Here is a 14,498-nt window from a genome sequence, read left to right as displayed (position 1 = left end):
AGTGATGGGCATAATCCAAGTCAGGTTAAAAAAAAGCAATACTTTCTATTGGTAGCTTTTAGGGGAGCATCAAAGATGCCAAATAATGACAACAATTCTTTGGCATGAGGGTCTTAAAGAGCTCCAGGTCCATTCTACTCCCTCTGATACTAAGAATGCAGGGCTGTTATTTCTGAAGGTTACTGTTGAGCTGGAGAGTAGATGAAAGTAGGGCAAGTTGAACACCACAAAGTTTGCTCTTCTTACAGAGATTTGGCCATTTTTCTTGACGAGGTTAAGTCTTTGGTTAGTTTCTAGAGTTCTGGAAAAGCTGTAATAATTCTTTCCAGTTTTCATGGAAGGGTACATTTTCAAAGGTCCTTAACTCCACCATTTTCATTGTCATCTGGGCATTTATTTCTAAGAAAAATCTCTTAAGTACTTATAAGATTCCCTTTCCAAAACTTTTACTGTGAGAATTCATTTTTACTACAATTTATTTTATCTGTTCTCACTTTAATTCAATTAGCATGATGAAATATAAATATTTCCTACAGGGATTATTGAGAAATAAAAGATAATACATAGCTGTATCTACATGAACATATGGGTTATAGCTATTACCTGCAGAAAAACTGTTTCAAAATAAGCCATTGTAAACTTAAGAGACAAGCCTGATTTTTATAATTTGGGGGCTATAGCCATGCGATTAAGAACAAAATCCTATTAAAATCAATTTGTGAAACTCATAATCCTTTAATCTGTTCTGCAATAATGTGATAGCCAAATCCTGGGAAGTCCCTCATTATCAAAAAGCACATTTTAAAAACAATAATCTCATTGAGGAAAGAGGATTTTGGGTCAGTCAAGTTAAAGACTAAAAAAGTTCTCTAGATTTAGTGATAAAAAAATTACTGCCATTTACGACCTACATATTTAAATTTCCTGAATCTGTGGGTTTACAGTTTTAATCAAATTTGAAAAAAAATTTAGCCTTTATTTCCTCAGATATTTTTCTGACCTGAAACGCTCCTACCGTGCCCGCATACCCAATATACATTCCTTTTGGGACTCCAATTACACATATATTAGGGTCATTGAAGTTGTTTTATATTTCACAGATGCTATTTTCATTAAAAAATTTTATTTTCCTCTGAGTTTCATTTTTGATCATATTTATTGCCATAGTCTTTAAATACACTAATCCTTTCTTCCGCTGCAAGTTTCAGTTCAGTTCAGTCGCTCAGTCGTGTCCGACTCTTTGCAACCCCATGAATCACAGCATGCCAGGCCTCCCTGTCCACCACCAACTCCCGGAGTTCACCCAAACTCATGTCCATCGAGTCGGTGATGCCATCCAGCCATCTCACTCTCTGTCGTCCCTGTCTCCTCCCACCCCCAATCCCTCCAAGCATTAGAGTCTTTATCAGTGAGTCAACTCATCGCATGAGGTGGCCAAAGTATTGGAGTTTCAGCTTTAGCATCAGTCCTTCCAACGAACACCCAGGATTCATCTCCTTTAGAATGGACTGGTTGGATCTCCTTGCAGGCCAAGGGACTCTCAAGAGTCTTCTTCAGCACCACAGTTCAAAAGCATCAATTCTTCAGTGATCAGCTTTCTTCACAGTCCAACTCTCACATCCATACATGACCACTGGAAAAACCATAGCCTTGACTAGACGGACCTTGGTTGGCAAAGTAATGTCTCTGCTTTTTAATATGATATCTAGGTTAGTCACATCTTTTAATTTCATGGCTGTAATCAGCATCCACAGTGATTTTGGAGATCAAAAAAATAAAGTCTGACACTGTTTCCACTGTTTCCCCATCTATTTCCCATGAAGTGATGGGACCAGATGCCATGATCTTTGTTTTCTGAATGTTGAGCTTCAAGCCAACCTTTTCACTCTCCTCTTTCACTTTCATCAACAGGCTCTTTAGTTCCTCTTCACTTTCTGCCATAAGGGTGGTGTCATCTGCATATCTGAGGTTATTGATATTTCTCCTGGCAATCTTGATTCCAGCTTGTGCTTCTTCCAGCCCAGCGTTACTCATGATGTACTTTGCATATAAGTTAAATAAGCAGGGTGACAATATACAACCTTGGTGTACGCCTTTTCCTATTTGGAACCAGTCTGCTGTTCCATGTCCAGTTCTAACTGTTGCTTCCTGACCTGCATACAGGTTTCTCAAGAGGCAAGTCAGGTGGTCTGGCATTCCCATCTGTTTCAGAATTTTCCACAGTTTATTGTGATCCACACAGTCAAAGGCTTTGGCATAGTCAATGAAGCAGAAATAGATGTTTTTATCTGCTATTAATCAAAACTCGTGCATTTTTCTTTTCAGACACTGTAGTGTTCATCTCCAGAAGTTTGACTCGGATCTTTTTTTGTTGTTATTGTTACTTTTATTTTTTTTATTATAAATGTATTTAATTGGAGGCTAATTACTTTACAATATTTTGGATCTTTTTTAGTCTTCAATGTTTCTACTTATTTTCTGAACATATAGAATACATTTAGAATCCACCTGCAATGCAGGAGACTTGGGTTCAATCCCTGGGTTGGGAAGATCCCCTCGAGAATAGAAAGGCTACCCACTTTAGTATTCTGGCCTGGAGAATTCCATGGACTGTATAGTCCATGAGGCTGCAAAGAGTCAGACACGACTGAGCAACTTTCATTTTCACAGTAACTTTTACATTTATGGTCTTCTAATTCCATTATCGGTGTCAATGCTGTATCAGTTTTGATAGAAGGAGCATTCTTCTCACTAATGAACATAGTCTTCCTACTTCTCTGTATGCCTGGTAATCTTTCATTGTACGCCAGACATTATGAATTTTACACGGCTGGGTGCTGGGTATTTTTGTATATTACTGAGCTTTGTCTGGAATGCATTTAAGTTATTTTGCAATAATTTGATGCTTTCAAGACTTGCTCTTATGGTTTGTTAGCTGGGTTGAGAGCAGAGCTCAGTACATCTTAGATACTCTACTCAGTGCCTCGTGAATTGTAAGTGCTTCTAATCCGGCTGGTGAGAACAGACACTATTCCTGGTCCTCTCGGACTGCCTGGCACTGGCTTTCTTCTGGCCCTCTGTGAGCGCTCTTTCCTCAGCTTTGGGTAGTCTCCTCATAAGCGTGCACAGAACCCCTGGGAGGAGCTCTCTCTAGACACCAGGGCTCTCTGTCTGTGCCACTCTCTGCTGTCCAGTATGCTGTCCTGTGAACTCTATCCACGCTGGTCTCCCTGACTCTGTTTCATCCTGGCTCAGGAAGTCTGCAGGGCTCTTCCGAGGTTCTCCTTCCTTGTGCTACAGCCAGGAAACTCTCAAAAATAAAAATAAGTTGGGATAATTGTAAAGCTTACTTTGTTTCCTTTTTCTAAGAATCACTTTTCTTTGCCATCTAATTTTAAGTATCTTGGAAATCATTATTTCGCATTTTTTGTTTTTATGTGTGCATAAATTCAGTACATTACTACTTTATCTTGGCTGAAAGTCAAAATGCCACATTTGAATAAACTTTTGTGAGATGTTCTGAATTTTAAAAGCAGAGGACTAAGCATTTCTCTATAAAAGTATGAACTAAAGTTAGTCTAAAAATTCTTTCTATAGGTATATAGGCTCTGACAGTTTTTTTTTTTTTTCATTCTGATTGTAGTTCTATAGTTTCCATAGGAAAAAATACTCTACCTTCACATCTAAAATATATTTTTGAAATAATGTAATTATCCCAGATATCTACTGTCTATTTAATATGCAATTTTCTATAATTATATATTTTACAAAAATAGAAGATTTTTTTAATGGGATAAAAAAGTAATAGCACAAAGCCAGAAAAGAGTCTTATCCTCTCAAAATGTACAATGTGAAAATGTCAAAAGTTCATATATGTGTAATAGATTCATGATTATAAATTCGATAGGACGCAAATACAGATTCACCTTATATGGCTGCATAAATAAATACTAAAAGATAATCTAGGTGTGATGTTGATGAAGAGAGATAAAATTTATTAACTTACTGTAAACCAGAAAATTTTTCTTCTCATTGACTTAGCCCTCCTACCCTGCTTAAAACTCATTCACATTGGCATATTTCCTTGGGTTGATAAATAAATTACCAAACTGTTAAATTTAAAGGTTAAGATGGAGAGCAGAATTCAGGGAACTAGTACAAAATTACAGTTGCAGCTTCTATCTCAACTATGCTAGTCTACTCTCCAGAAAATCCATCACCTTTAATATACCTGAAACTTCTCCCTTCAAGTTTTATCACCTTTCTAAGAAGCAATTCTAAAACTGCTCCTTGGTTCAGAGGTACAAGAATGTCAAATCTGAAATTACACGCTCGAAATAAGTTTTCCCACTACATGAATTAGTCTGGCACAAAATCCCTATTGATTTTCTGCACTATAAGATCTACTGGCTTAGTGTCACCATCAGTGAGGGTCAAAGTGATTCTGAAAGCCTAAATAAGAGTTTGTAGTCATTCCTGAGTGGACAGATACAATCTAACTGTGGAAAGGTCTGTAAAAATGGGAGGTTACAAGTGGAGGTGATATTGGGCACAGTCATCTGCCCAGGCAAAGAGCTGTGGCAATACAACAGAGACCACAAAGTGAACAGCAGAAGCCGTGGCTGGGTGTGGCTATGAGCTGTGGGTCCCTAGACAGAAAAGAGAGCGAGGCAGGTAAGCAGAGTTGACACTTCAAGAATTATACAAAACTAAAATCAGGAAGGTAGATCCAAGTGAAAGTAACAGACGAAAGATCATATTTGGTTCCTGAAACAGAATTTTCATGATCATCTGCCAGAGGGAATAGCCATGCTGATCCTGAAAATAAGCCTCCCGAAGTATTACAAATCTGGGTAAGAAAACTGTTCTTAAAAATGCTCTTTGACGAGACACTGCTCTGGGTAGGATACACAATATTTGATGTCCTCTAACAAGTAGTCTGTGTTTCCTTTCACAGCTGACTCATGACGAGGCCTCGCTTCCTAGTAGTAATAGCATTAAGGGCTTTATTTTCTCACATACATGGAGAATGGTTACGAGGCAACTAGAAGTATAAAGTATCTTTCATTAGCAAAGTTAAGAACTCTTAGGGAGTAACACAAACTTACGTATTTCTTCCACAACTTGTGGGTCACATTCTCTGTATTTTTCTACTTCAGCCTTTAGCTGTTCCCTTTGGTCTCGAAGTGAAGAAAGCTCTTTTGCTAGCATAGTTCGCTCTTCCTGCATTCAAAATAATGTTATGTCCAATAAGACAAGCAAAATGCCATGTTATAAGATTATACATTTTATAAACGTTTTTATCTTATTTCTCATAACTGATATGCATTGGGCTTTTGACAACATTAATATTAGTATATACACACACATACATATAATTCACAGTATAAGAACAAACTCAATTCTCATTTTTCTCTGCAATCTCCAATTACCTTATGTATATGTCAACTGAATGGAAACTCAAAGATGACTGTCATTACATGATAGTCATAATTTGTCATTCCATGATAAACGGTAATTTTTTGGAGAGTTTCACAAGATTGTGTATATATGCACACACACACTATATATATATATGTAAAATTTTATGGCAACATCAGACAGTATTACGTTTTCCTTAAAAAAAAAAAAGTGTTCTAATTTTCTAGTCTTCAAGAATAATTTACCTTATAAAATATTTAAAGATATCAGAAACAATAGAACTGTGACTTCCCATCACTTTCCTTTAAAGGTTCAGTTCAGTTCAGTCACTCAGTCGTGTCCAACTCTCCGCGACCCCATGAATCACAGCACGCCAGGCCTCCCTGTCCATCACCAACTCCCGGAGTACACTCAAACTCATGTCCACAGAGTCGGTGATGCCATCCAGCCATCTCATTCTCCGTCGTCCCCTTCTCCTCCCGCCCCCAACCTTTCCCAGATCAGAGTCTTTTCCAGTGAGTCAACTCGTCGCATGAGGTGGCCAAAGTATTGCAGTTTCAGCTTTAGCATCAGTCCCTCCAATGAACATCCAGGATTCATCTCCTTTAGAATGGACTGGTTGGATCTCCTTGCAGTATAAGGGACTCTCAAGAGTCTTCTTCAACACCACAGTTCAAAAGCATCGATTCTTCGGCTTCGATTCTTCACAGTCCAACTCTCACATCCATACATGACCACTGGAAAAACCATAGCCTTGACTAGACGGACCTTGGTTGGCAAAGTAATGTCTCTGCTTTTTAATATGATATCTAGGTTAGTCACATCTTTTAATTTCATGGCTGTAATCAGCATCCACAGTGATTTTGGAGATCAAAAAAACAAAGTCTGACACTGTTTCCACTGTTTTTCCATCTATTTCCCATGAAGTGATGGGACCAGATGCCATGATCTTTGTTTTCTGAATGTTGAGCTTCAAGCCAACCTTTTCACTCTCCTCTTTCACTTTCATCAAGAGGCTTTTGAGTTCCTCTTCACTTTCTGCCATAAGGGTAGTGTCATCTGCATATCTGAGGTTATTGATATTTCTCCCAGCAATCTTGATTCCACCTTGTGCTTCTTCCAGCCCAGCATTCCTCATGATGTACTCTGCATATAAGTTAAATAAGCAAGGTGACAATATACAACCTTGACGTACACCTTTTCCTATTTGGAACCAGTCTGTTGTTCCATGTCCAGTTCTAACTGTTGCTTCCTGACCTGCATACAGGTAAACCAAAATAAAACTTTGAAACAAAAAATGACCCAATAAACAGTATTTGAAATTTCTAGCCACAGTTTTCATTACCAGGTAGAAGTCACAGTGCTGTTGGTATTCAGTTTATATGTGTGAAAAACAAGCCCAAACCAAAATCAAATACTGGAAAAGGTATGGTATAGAATTATAGGTAAGTGTTACTCACTCAGTCGTGCCCGACTCTGCGACCCCATGGACTGCAGCCAACCAGGCTCCTCTGTCCATGAGATTTTCAGGGCAAGGATACTGGTGTGGGTTGCCATTTCCTTCTCCAATCATAGGATAAGTTTGAGGCAAAACCAAACAGAATTCAAGCTCTCTAATGGGACTCGTTTAAGGTTCCTTGCTAGCTTGTATTTTTGTACTTGTATTTTTATACTTTTGCCCTCAGTTGCTCTCCTTGGCTCCTTTTCCTAGCATAGATGCAACACAATGCATGTACAGCTCTGATGGAGCGGGGTCCAACAGAACTCTGCAGTAAGAGAAATGTTCCAGATCTGTGTTCTCCAGTGTAGGAAACATTAGCTACCTGGGGCTACTAAGTACATGAAATGTGACTCTTACTACTGAGAAACTGAATTTAATTGTACTTAATTCAAAAGTAAACAACTATATATGATTAATGTAGGCCATATTAGCACAGTTCAGCAGTGATTTAAAATAACCACAAGATATGATGATCATTATTTGCTATCAATACCCAAATCATACATAATCCTCAATGAAAAATGAGAGGAGAAAAAGCTAATGAAGCCAGGTGAAGCAGAGTGCTGAGTGTCTGTGTGAATACAGGGACAGCTTTCCAGATATCCTGAACTGGGAGCCATCCCAGACAGGTTATTAGCAACGAGACCTTTGCCAATTCAGTTCAGTTCAGTTGCTCAATCGTGTCCGACTCTTTGCGACCCCATGAATCACAGCACGCCAGGCCTCCCTGTCCATCACCAACTCCTGGAGTTCACCCAAACTCATGTTCATCCAGTCGGTGATGCCATCCAGCCATCTCATTCTCTGTCATCCCCTTCTCCTCCCGCCCCCAATCCTTCCCAGCATCAAAGTCTTTTCCAGTGAGTCAACTCGTTGCATGACGTGGCCAAAGTATTGGAGTTTCAGCTTTAGCATCAGTCCTTCCAATGAATACCCAGGATTGATCTCCTTTAGAAAGGACTGGGTGAATCTCCTTGCAGTCCAAGGGACTCTCAAGAGTCTTCTGCAGCACCACAGCATCAATTCTTCAGCGATCAGCTTTCTTCACAGTCCAACTCTCACATCCATACATGACCACAGGAAAAACCATAGCCTTGACTAGACGGACCTTGGTTGGCAAAGTAATGTCTCTGCTTTTTAATATACTGTCTAGGTTGGTCATAACTTTCCTTCCAAAGAGTAAGCGTCTTTTAATTTCATGGCTGTAATCAGCATCTGCAGTGATTTTGGAGCCCAAAAAAATAAAGTCTGACACTGTTTCCACTGTTTCCCCATCTATTTCCCATGAAGTGATGGGACCAGATGCCATGATCTTTGTTTTCTGAATGTTGAGCTTCAAGCCAACCTTTTCACTCTCCTCTTTCACTTTCCTCAAGAGGCTTTTGAGTTCCTCTTCACTTTCTGCCATAAGGGTAGTGTCATCTGCATATCTGAGGTTACTGATATTTCTCCCGGCAATCTTGATTCCAGCTTGTGCTTCTTCCAGCCCAGCGTTCCTCGTTATGTACCCTGCATATAAGTTAAATAAGCAGGGTGACAATATTATACAGCCTGATGTACTCCTTTTCCTGTTTGGAACCAGTCTGTTGTTCCATGTACAGTTCTGACTGTTGCTTCCTGACCTGCATACAGGTTTCTCAAGAGGCAGGTCAGGTGGTCTGGTACTCCCATTTCTTTCAGAATTTTCCACAGTTTATTGTGATCCACACAGTCAAAGACTTTGGCATAGTCAATGAAGCAGAAATAGATGTTTTTCTGGAACTCTCTTGCTTTCTCCATGATCCAGCGAATGTTGGCAATTTGATCTCTGGTTCCTCTGCCTTTTCTAAAACCTGCTTGAACATCTGGGAGTTCACGGTTCACATACTGCTGAAGCCTGGCTTGGAGAATTTTGAGCATGACTTTACTAGCATGTGAGATGAGTGCAATTGTGCGGTAGTTTGAGCATTCTTTGGCATTTGCCACATTACATAACCTTTTTGTGCTTTCAGTTCGTCAAATGTAAAAATGAAGATAGTATAGAGGCCACCTCCTTGGACTGATGGAAAATTCAGTACAGAAACTGAGTTTGGAACAGTACCTGCCTGGCTCACAGTAAGCAGAATATATATGACAGCTATGTCTTTCTTTACTGTCATTGTCAGCAGTATCATCATCACCAGGAATAATATCTGATGTTTCTGAAAACTCCTGACTCGCGAACTCAGGATGAACACAAGAGCTCGCCTTTCTCAGGAGTCGTCCCAAACCCTCATTAGCATAACCTTCTGACAGCTGTAGGCACCAACTAGGTTTGCTAGTGGTTTTCGCCCCTAGTTTCAGTGGTTAAAGTGGACTGGGTAATCTTCAGCAGACTGACTATTAAGGATCATGAATATGTCACCATTAGTTGAAGGTGCTTCTATAGGTTAATGCCAAATCAAAGGAAAAAAACAGCTGAATCTTAAAAAGTGGCAACTGTGCCCAATGAAGAAACACAAGTTTCAGGCTGTGCCCAGAACTCACCTTCCTTAAGCGTTCTTTGGCAATTAGCACTCTCTGATTCCTACCTGGGACTGTGCTGACTACTCACACGGAAGAACGTGCGAAAATAACTTTGAAAAGCACGAGGCCACGTAAATCTGTGATGTGTTCTTTTCTACAATGTGACAAGTTTTTGAGTCTCTTTCACAACAAGTGGTACAGAGGCTGCGATGAAAGGCTTAGAGGTTCATGTTGATCTTCAACATGTTTTCAAGTCATAAGTTCAAACTTGAGATAATGATAAAACTAAAAAGTAAAGTGATTTTTTAAAAACCCCTAATATAATACTTTAGAGAACACTGTACTTTTTAAAATAAAATAGGTCAATATTCATTTAAATAATTTAAAAATATTACAAGACCATAAGGACCGTATATTGACAGTTTTCAATTGGTTCTGTGCCAAGACTTTTAAAAATTCCAACTCTTAAAAAACTTACATAAACATTCATACAGGGCTTACTTTGTGCCAGGCTCTCTTCTAAGTACTTTGCAAATATTAGCTAGCTTAATCAAACAATAACTCAATGAAGCAGATTTTATTATTCCCCTTTTTACAACTGATAAAACTGAGGAGAGAGAGTTTAGGAGACGGAAACCCGGGCAGTCTGGCTCCGGGGTTTATGCTTCTTTGCTGCACTGCCGTAAACAATACAATAATAACAAATCTAGGTTCACAGTCAGTGCATCTACCAGGTCAGACATTCACAGCCTTTGCTGGGACTTGCTTATTTTCTAGTAGGAACAGCATCCTCACAGGAAGCACAATTGCTTTCATTACACTTAGAACTGACATTATTAAAGAATGTACAGATACAAACTTACCGTTTCACGTCTGCCAATTTTAGCTTTCTCAATGCTTTTCTGTAGGTTTGCATACTTCTGGTTTCCCTCAGATAACTATAAAATTGAAACAAATAAAATGGCTTGCTAAGATAAAGCTGGCTTAACATAAAGTTCATGAATCAAGAAGACAAAATAATATTTGCCTTCAGCCCAAGTCAGCATGACAAAAAGTGTCAAACACTACTTTGGGAACTGACTTCTTTAACTTAAGAAAAGCAAGTATCATGAATCATCAGAGCAGACTGCAAAAGTTTAAAATATTTCTTCTTATCCTATACAAAACAAAAATGAATATGTTATCAATCTTTTCAGTCTTCATTCATCAGATTCCTTGCCTCCATCACAAATAACCTGAAGTATATTATTTAAAATTTTAATTTGAAAGGTCAAAAAAATCTTGTTTTATATAAATTCTCTCTTCAAATTTCATTTCACTTCAGACTAAAGTCTTTTTGAAACACTGTTTCTTAGAGACTGGTAGTACTATGACCTGTTTCAGTAATAAAGAGTCAAAAATGAAATTATTCTTAATTATTCTTCTTAAATAAAGTACTTTATGAGGAATTATACAGTAAGTTCTTAGACAAGAAAAAATCTATCAAATTTACTGCCAATTTGGGCTTCCCTGGTAGCTCAGTTGGTAAAGAATCGCCTGCAATGCAGGAGACCCTGGTTTGATCCCTGGGTCAGGAAGATCCCCTGGAGAAGGGACAGGCTACACACTCCAGTATTCATGGGCTTCCTTGGCGTAAAGAATCCGTCTGCAATGCGGGAGACCTGGGTTCAATCCCTGGGATGGGAAGATCCCCGGGAGGAGGGTATGGCAACCCACTCCAGTACTCTTGCCTAGAGAATCCCCATGGACAGAGGAGCCTGGTGGGCTACGGTCCATGGAGTCACAAAGAGCTGAACATGACTAAGCAGAGCACAGCATTGCCAATTTTACATTTAGTTTAGGTTAGGGTTAGATACCTTAAAGTAACCAGTTTAAGCTTAGAAAGTAGTAAGTTATATTGAAAATGGATTAAATAACACAAGCATAAAGAGACCTTAGACACAGAATATTCGTTAGCGTGTGGTTGAGTCCACACCAAAAGGGACTGGTTAATTTCAGAACATTGCTTCCCGTCTCAATTTTATTAATCTCACCTGGGCCTCAAACTAAATAAATAATCACAGGAAATTCTCTACCGCATCTTTTGCTGTAAACTAGTTAGAAATCTTAGACTCATTGACTGGGTAAAAGTGAAAGTTGCTCAGTTGTGTCTGACTCTTTGCGACCCCATGGACTCTACAGTCCATGGAATTCTCTAGGCCAGAATACTGGAGTGGGTAGCCTTTCCCTTCTCCAGGGGATCTTCCCAACCCAGGGATCGAACTCTGGTCTCCCACATTGCAGGCCGACTCTTTACCAGTTGAACCACAAGGGAAGCCCTTTGGGTAAGGCCTTTCTTAAAATATATTCTACTCTTCATTCACTCTCAAGTTATAAACATTTGGAAAAGAATTAACAAATGGATGAGTAATTTCTTTTGGCTGATTGTAAAAAACTGACCTTTCACAATATGACTTCATTATTTGTAGAGGGTGAATTATACTTAGATACCCTTTTTTGCTTAAAAATCACAAATAGTATCTGCAAAAAGTTGGTAGCTTTACCCTGACTTTAAGAAATCTTCCACTTCTCAATATGTACAAAGGGAATATTGTTAGTATTCCTGTGGTTGTCTAGTCCTTGATTCTAATCCATAGCCCGAACAAGATCCATCTGTGATGCCAAGAGGACATCACCACCAAACCAGTTATACCTCTTCTAGAGAGAATAATTATCTTCCTAAGTTGAAATACAAAAATCTGCTGTAGTGTTAAGAGCCAAAATAAGCTTTAAAGCCCTAAATTTAGCAAGGAGACCTTGTTCTTTAAAACAAGAGTTCTCATTTATAAAATAACACCATGTTTAAAATGTTAATATTCCACCCTGAAGGACCCACCTGAAATAATTTAATAAATGCATGTAATATCCACATTTAGGAGTATTTTCCAATGAAAAATAATACGTAGGTATTAGCATAACATTTTTACATTACAAATGTTTAAAAACTAACCAGATAGGTAGATGTTACTCCCTAAATGAAGAACTATGTAAAAATAAGCCAATAATTAATGGACATATTAATATATTAATGAAATGTCTCCAAGATATTGTATGTCTGCTTGTAATTATTTACGACTTAAAAGCTTTTGAAAGAGAACTAATTCAGGAATTTCTTAACTCTGAAAATAATCTTACGTATTTTAGATGTGATTTCATGATTTGTCACTTTAACTATCTTGGTTAAAGGATGGTATCAAATGGGAAGTTTCTGCTAATTATCCTAAGCACTGAAACAAATTGGTTCAACTCAGTAGGGAAGGAATCTTGGCTCTATATTTAGTTCTTAAAATCTCAATTGCTGGAAACAGTGAAAGCAACTTCTGTGAGGCAGCCCATGCTACACATCTCTTAGAAGCAATATTGCTATAGTTCCTAACACACACCTTGGAATTAAACCAAATCTAGGCCTTCAGTGATTAACAGCCGAGATTTTCAGCCACTGTAGATATTATCTAAACCAGTAGTCCTAACGGAGAAGGCAATGGCAAGCCACTCCAGTCTCTTGCCTAGAAAATCCCATGGATGGAGGAGCCCGGTAGGCTGCAGTCCGTGGGATCGCTAAGAGTCGGACACGACTGAGTGACTTCACTTTCACACATTGGAGAAGGAAATGGCAACCCACTCCAGTGTTCTTGCCTAGAGAATCCCAGGGACGCGGGAGCCTGGTGGGCTTCCGTCTCTGGGGTCACACAGAGTCGGACACGACTGAAGTGACTCAGCAGCAGCAGCAGTAGCCCTAAACTTGAGCACACATCAGGGTCACCCGAAGGACGTGTTAAAGCCCAGGCTGCTGGGCACCCCCTTAGGCTTTGAACAGAAGAGGTCTAGGGCAGAGCCTAATATGTGCATTTCTAACATGCTCCCAGGTGATGGGATGCTGACGCTTCTGAAGAGGGGCATCACACTTTGGAGAACTACTGAACTACTACAGAAATCTGGTTTTTGCAGTAACAAACTCAACTAAAATACCCAAGATATTAATACATGGGAGAGTATTACCTAGTTCATCAGCAAAAATGAATTACTGCTAAGCACTGTAGTCTGAACCAGAAACAAAATATCTCAGTACTTGTCACTGAAAGAAACACAAAAGTCCGCATTCACAAAATCAGAAAAAGAAGTGATATTCTACAAAGAGAAAAAATATTCACCACAGGACTCCTTTAAAAAGCAAACTCTCTTGACATATTTCTGTAACATAAAACAAGAACCAACTACATACTGTAACACTCTACTTCCAACTTTCACTAAAGCAAATAATAACTTTTAAAACCTAAGTAACTCAGAAAAAAACAGCAGCAGCAACAAAAATGACTTATAATTAGTAAGAACAGGATTTCATCTTCAGACTTGAGGAAGGATCTGACAGTGCTTCTCTTTAATGCATTCCAGTCCACCTGAACAGACACTGAGGCTTCAGAGACATAATGCCAATGTTTTCTAAAAGGCTAATTCACTGCCTGGAGGAACAGAAAGACTGATTCAAGCTGGCTGCATTGGAATTCTGATTTGCTCCTTTTTAGAAATAAAATTTCAAAGCCTTTGAAAGAAGTACAGAAGTCCTCATAGGTGGGAAAGAATGTCAAGGAAAGGAGGTTGGGGAAAAAAGGTAACAGTAAAAGAAACTAGGTAAGTCTACTGCTTTATCAAAACTCATGTATGATATGTTACATATTGGGAAAAAAGAGGTTCTATGTCTTGTTTCTCCTCAAAAACAAAACAAAACAGAGAGAGCGCCAGTATAATTTAAGATTTTATATATTTAAAAAGTCTTATTAGTATATCTGGGGCTCCCCAGGTGGTGTCGGTGGTAAAGAACCTGCCTGCCACTGCAGGAGATATAAGAGACTCAGGTTTGATCCCCGGGTCGGAGAGATCCCCTGGAGGAGGGCATGGCAACCCACTCCAGTATTCTTGCCTGGAGAATCCGATGGACAGAGAAGCCTGGCAGGCTACAGTAAATGGAGTTGCAGAGTCAGATACAACTGAAGCGACTTAGCACACACACATTAGTGTAACTACAATTTTAAAATAAACATGATATTCCATTTAG

The 14,498-nt window shown here is 39.0% G+C and overlaps 1 protein-coding gene across 1 annotated transcript in view; it reads right to left on the bottom strand.

The window, feature by feature from the left end:
- MND1 (meiotic nuclear divisions 1) overlaps positions 1-14,498 on the bottom strand; it is a 97,050-nt gene that overhangs the window by 16,446 nt on the left and 66,106 nt on the right. The window contains exons 7-8 of the mRNA XM_088828428.1: positions 10,270-10,344; positions 5,109-5,223 (exon numbers count right to left, since the gene is read on the bottom strand). Of these exons, the coding sequence (XP_088684554.1) occupies positions 5,109-5,223; positions 10,270-10,344 (190 nt within the window). The remainder of the gene's footprint in view (positions 1-5,108; positions 5,224-10,269; positions 10,345-14,498) is intronic.

The sequence above is a fragment of the Moschus berezovskii genome, chromosome 19, assembly GCF_049115385.1.
Source record: "Moschus berezovskii isolate FMDL1 chromosome 19, NW_MosBer_1.0, whole genome shotgun sequence".
Classification (NCBI taxonomy): Eukaryota; Metazoa; Chordata; class Mammalia; order Artiodactyla; family Moschidae; genus Moschus; species Moschus berezovskii.
The sequence above is the reverse complement of the archived record's forward strand: the minus strand, read 5'-3'. Positions and strand labels throughout refer to the sequence as shown.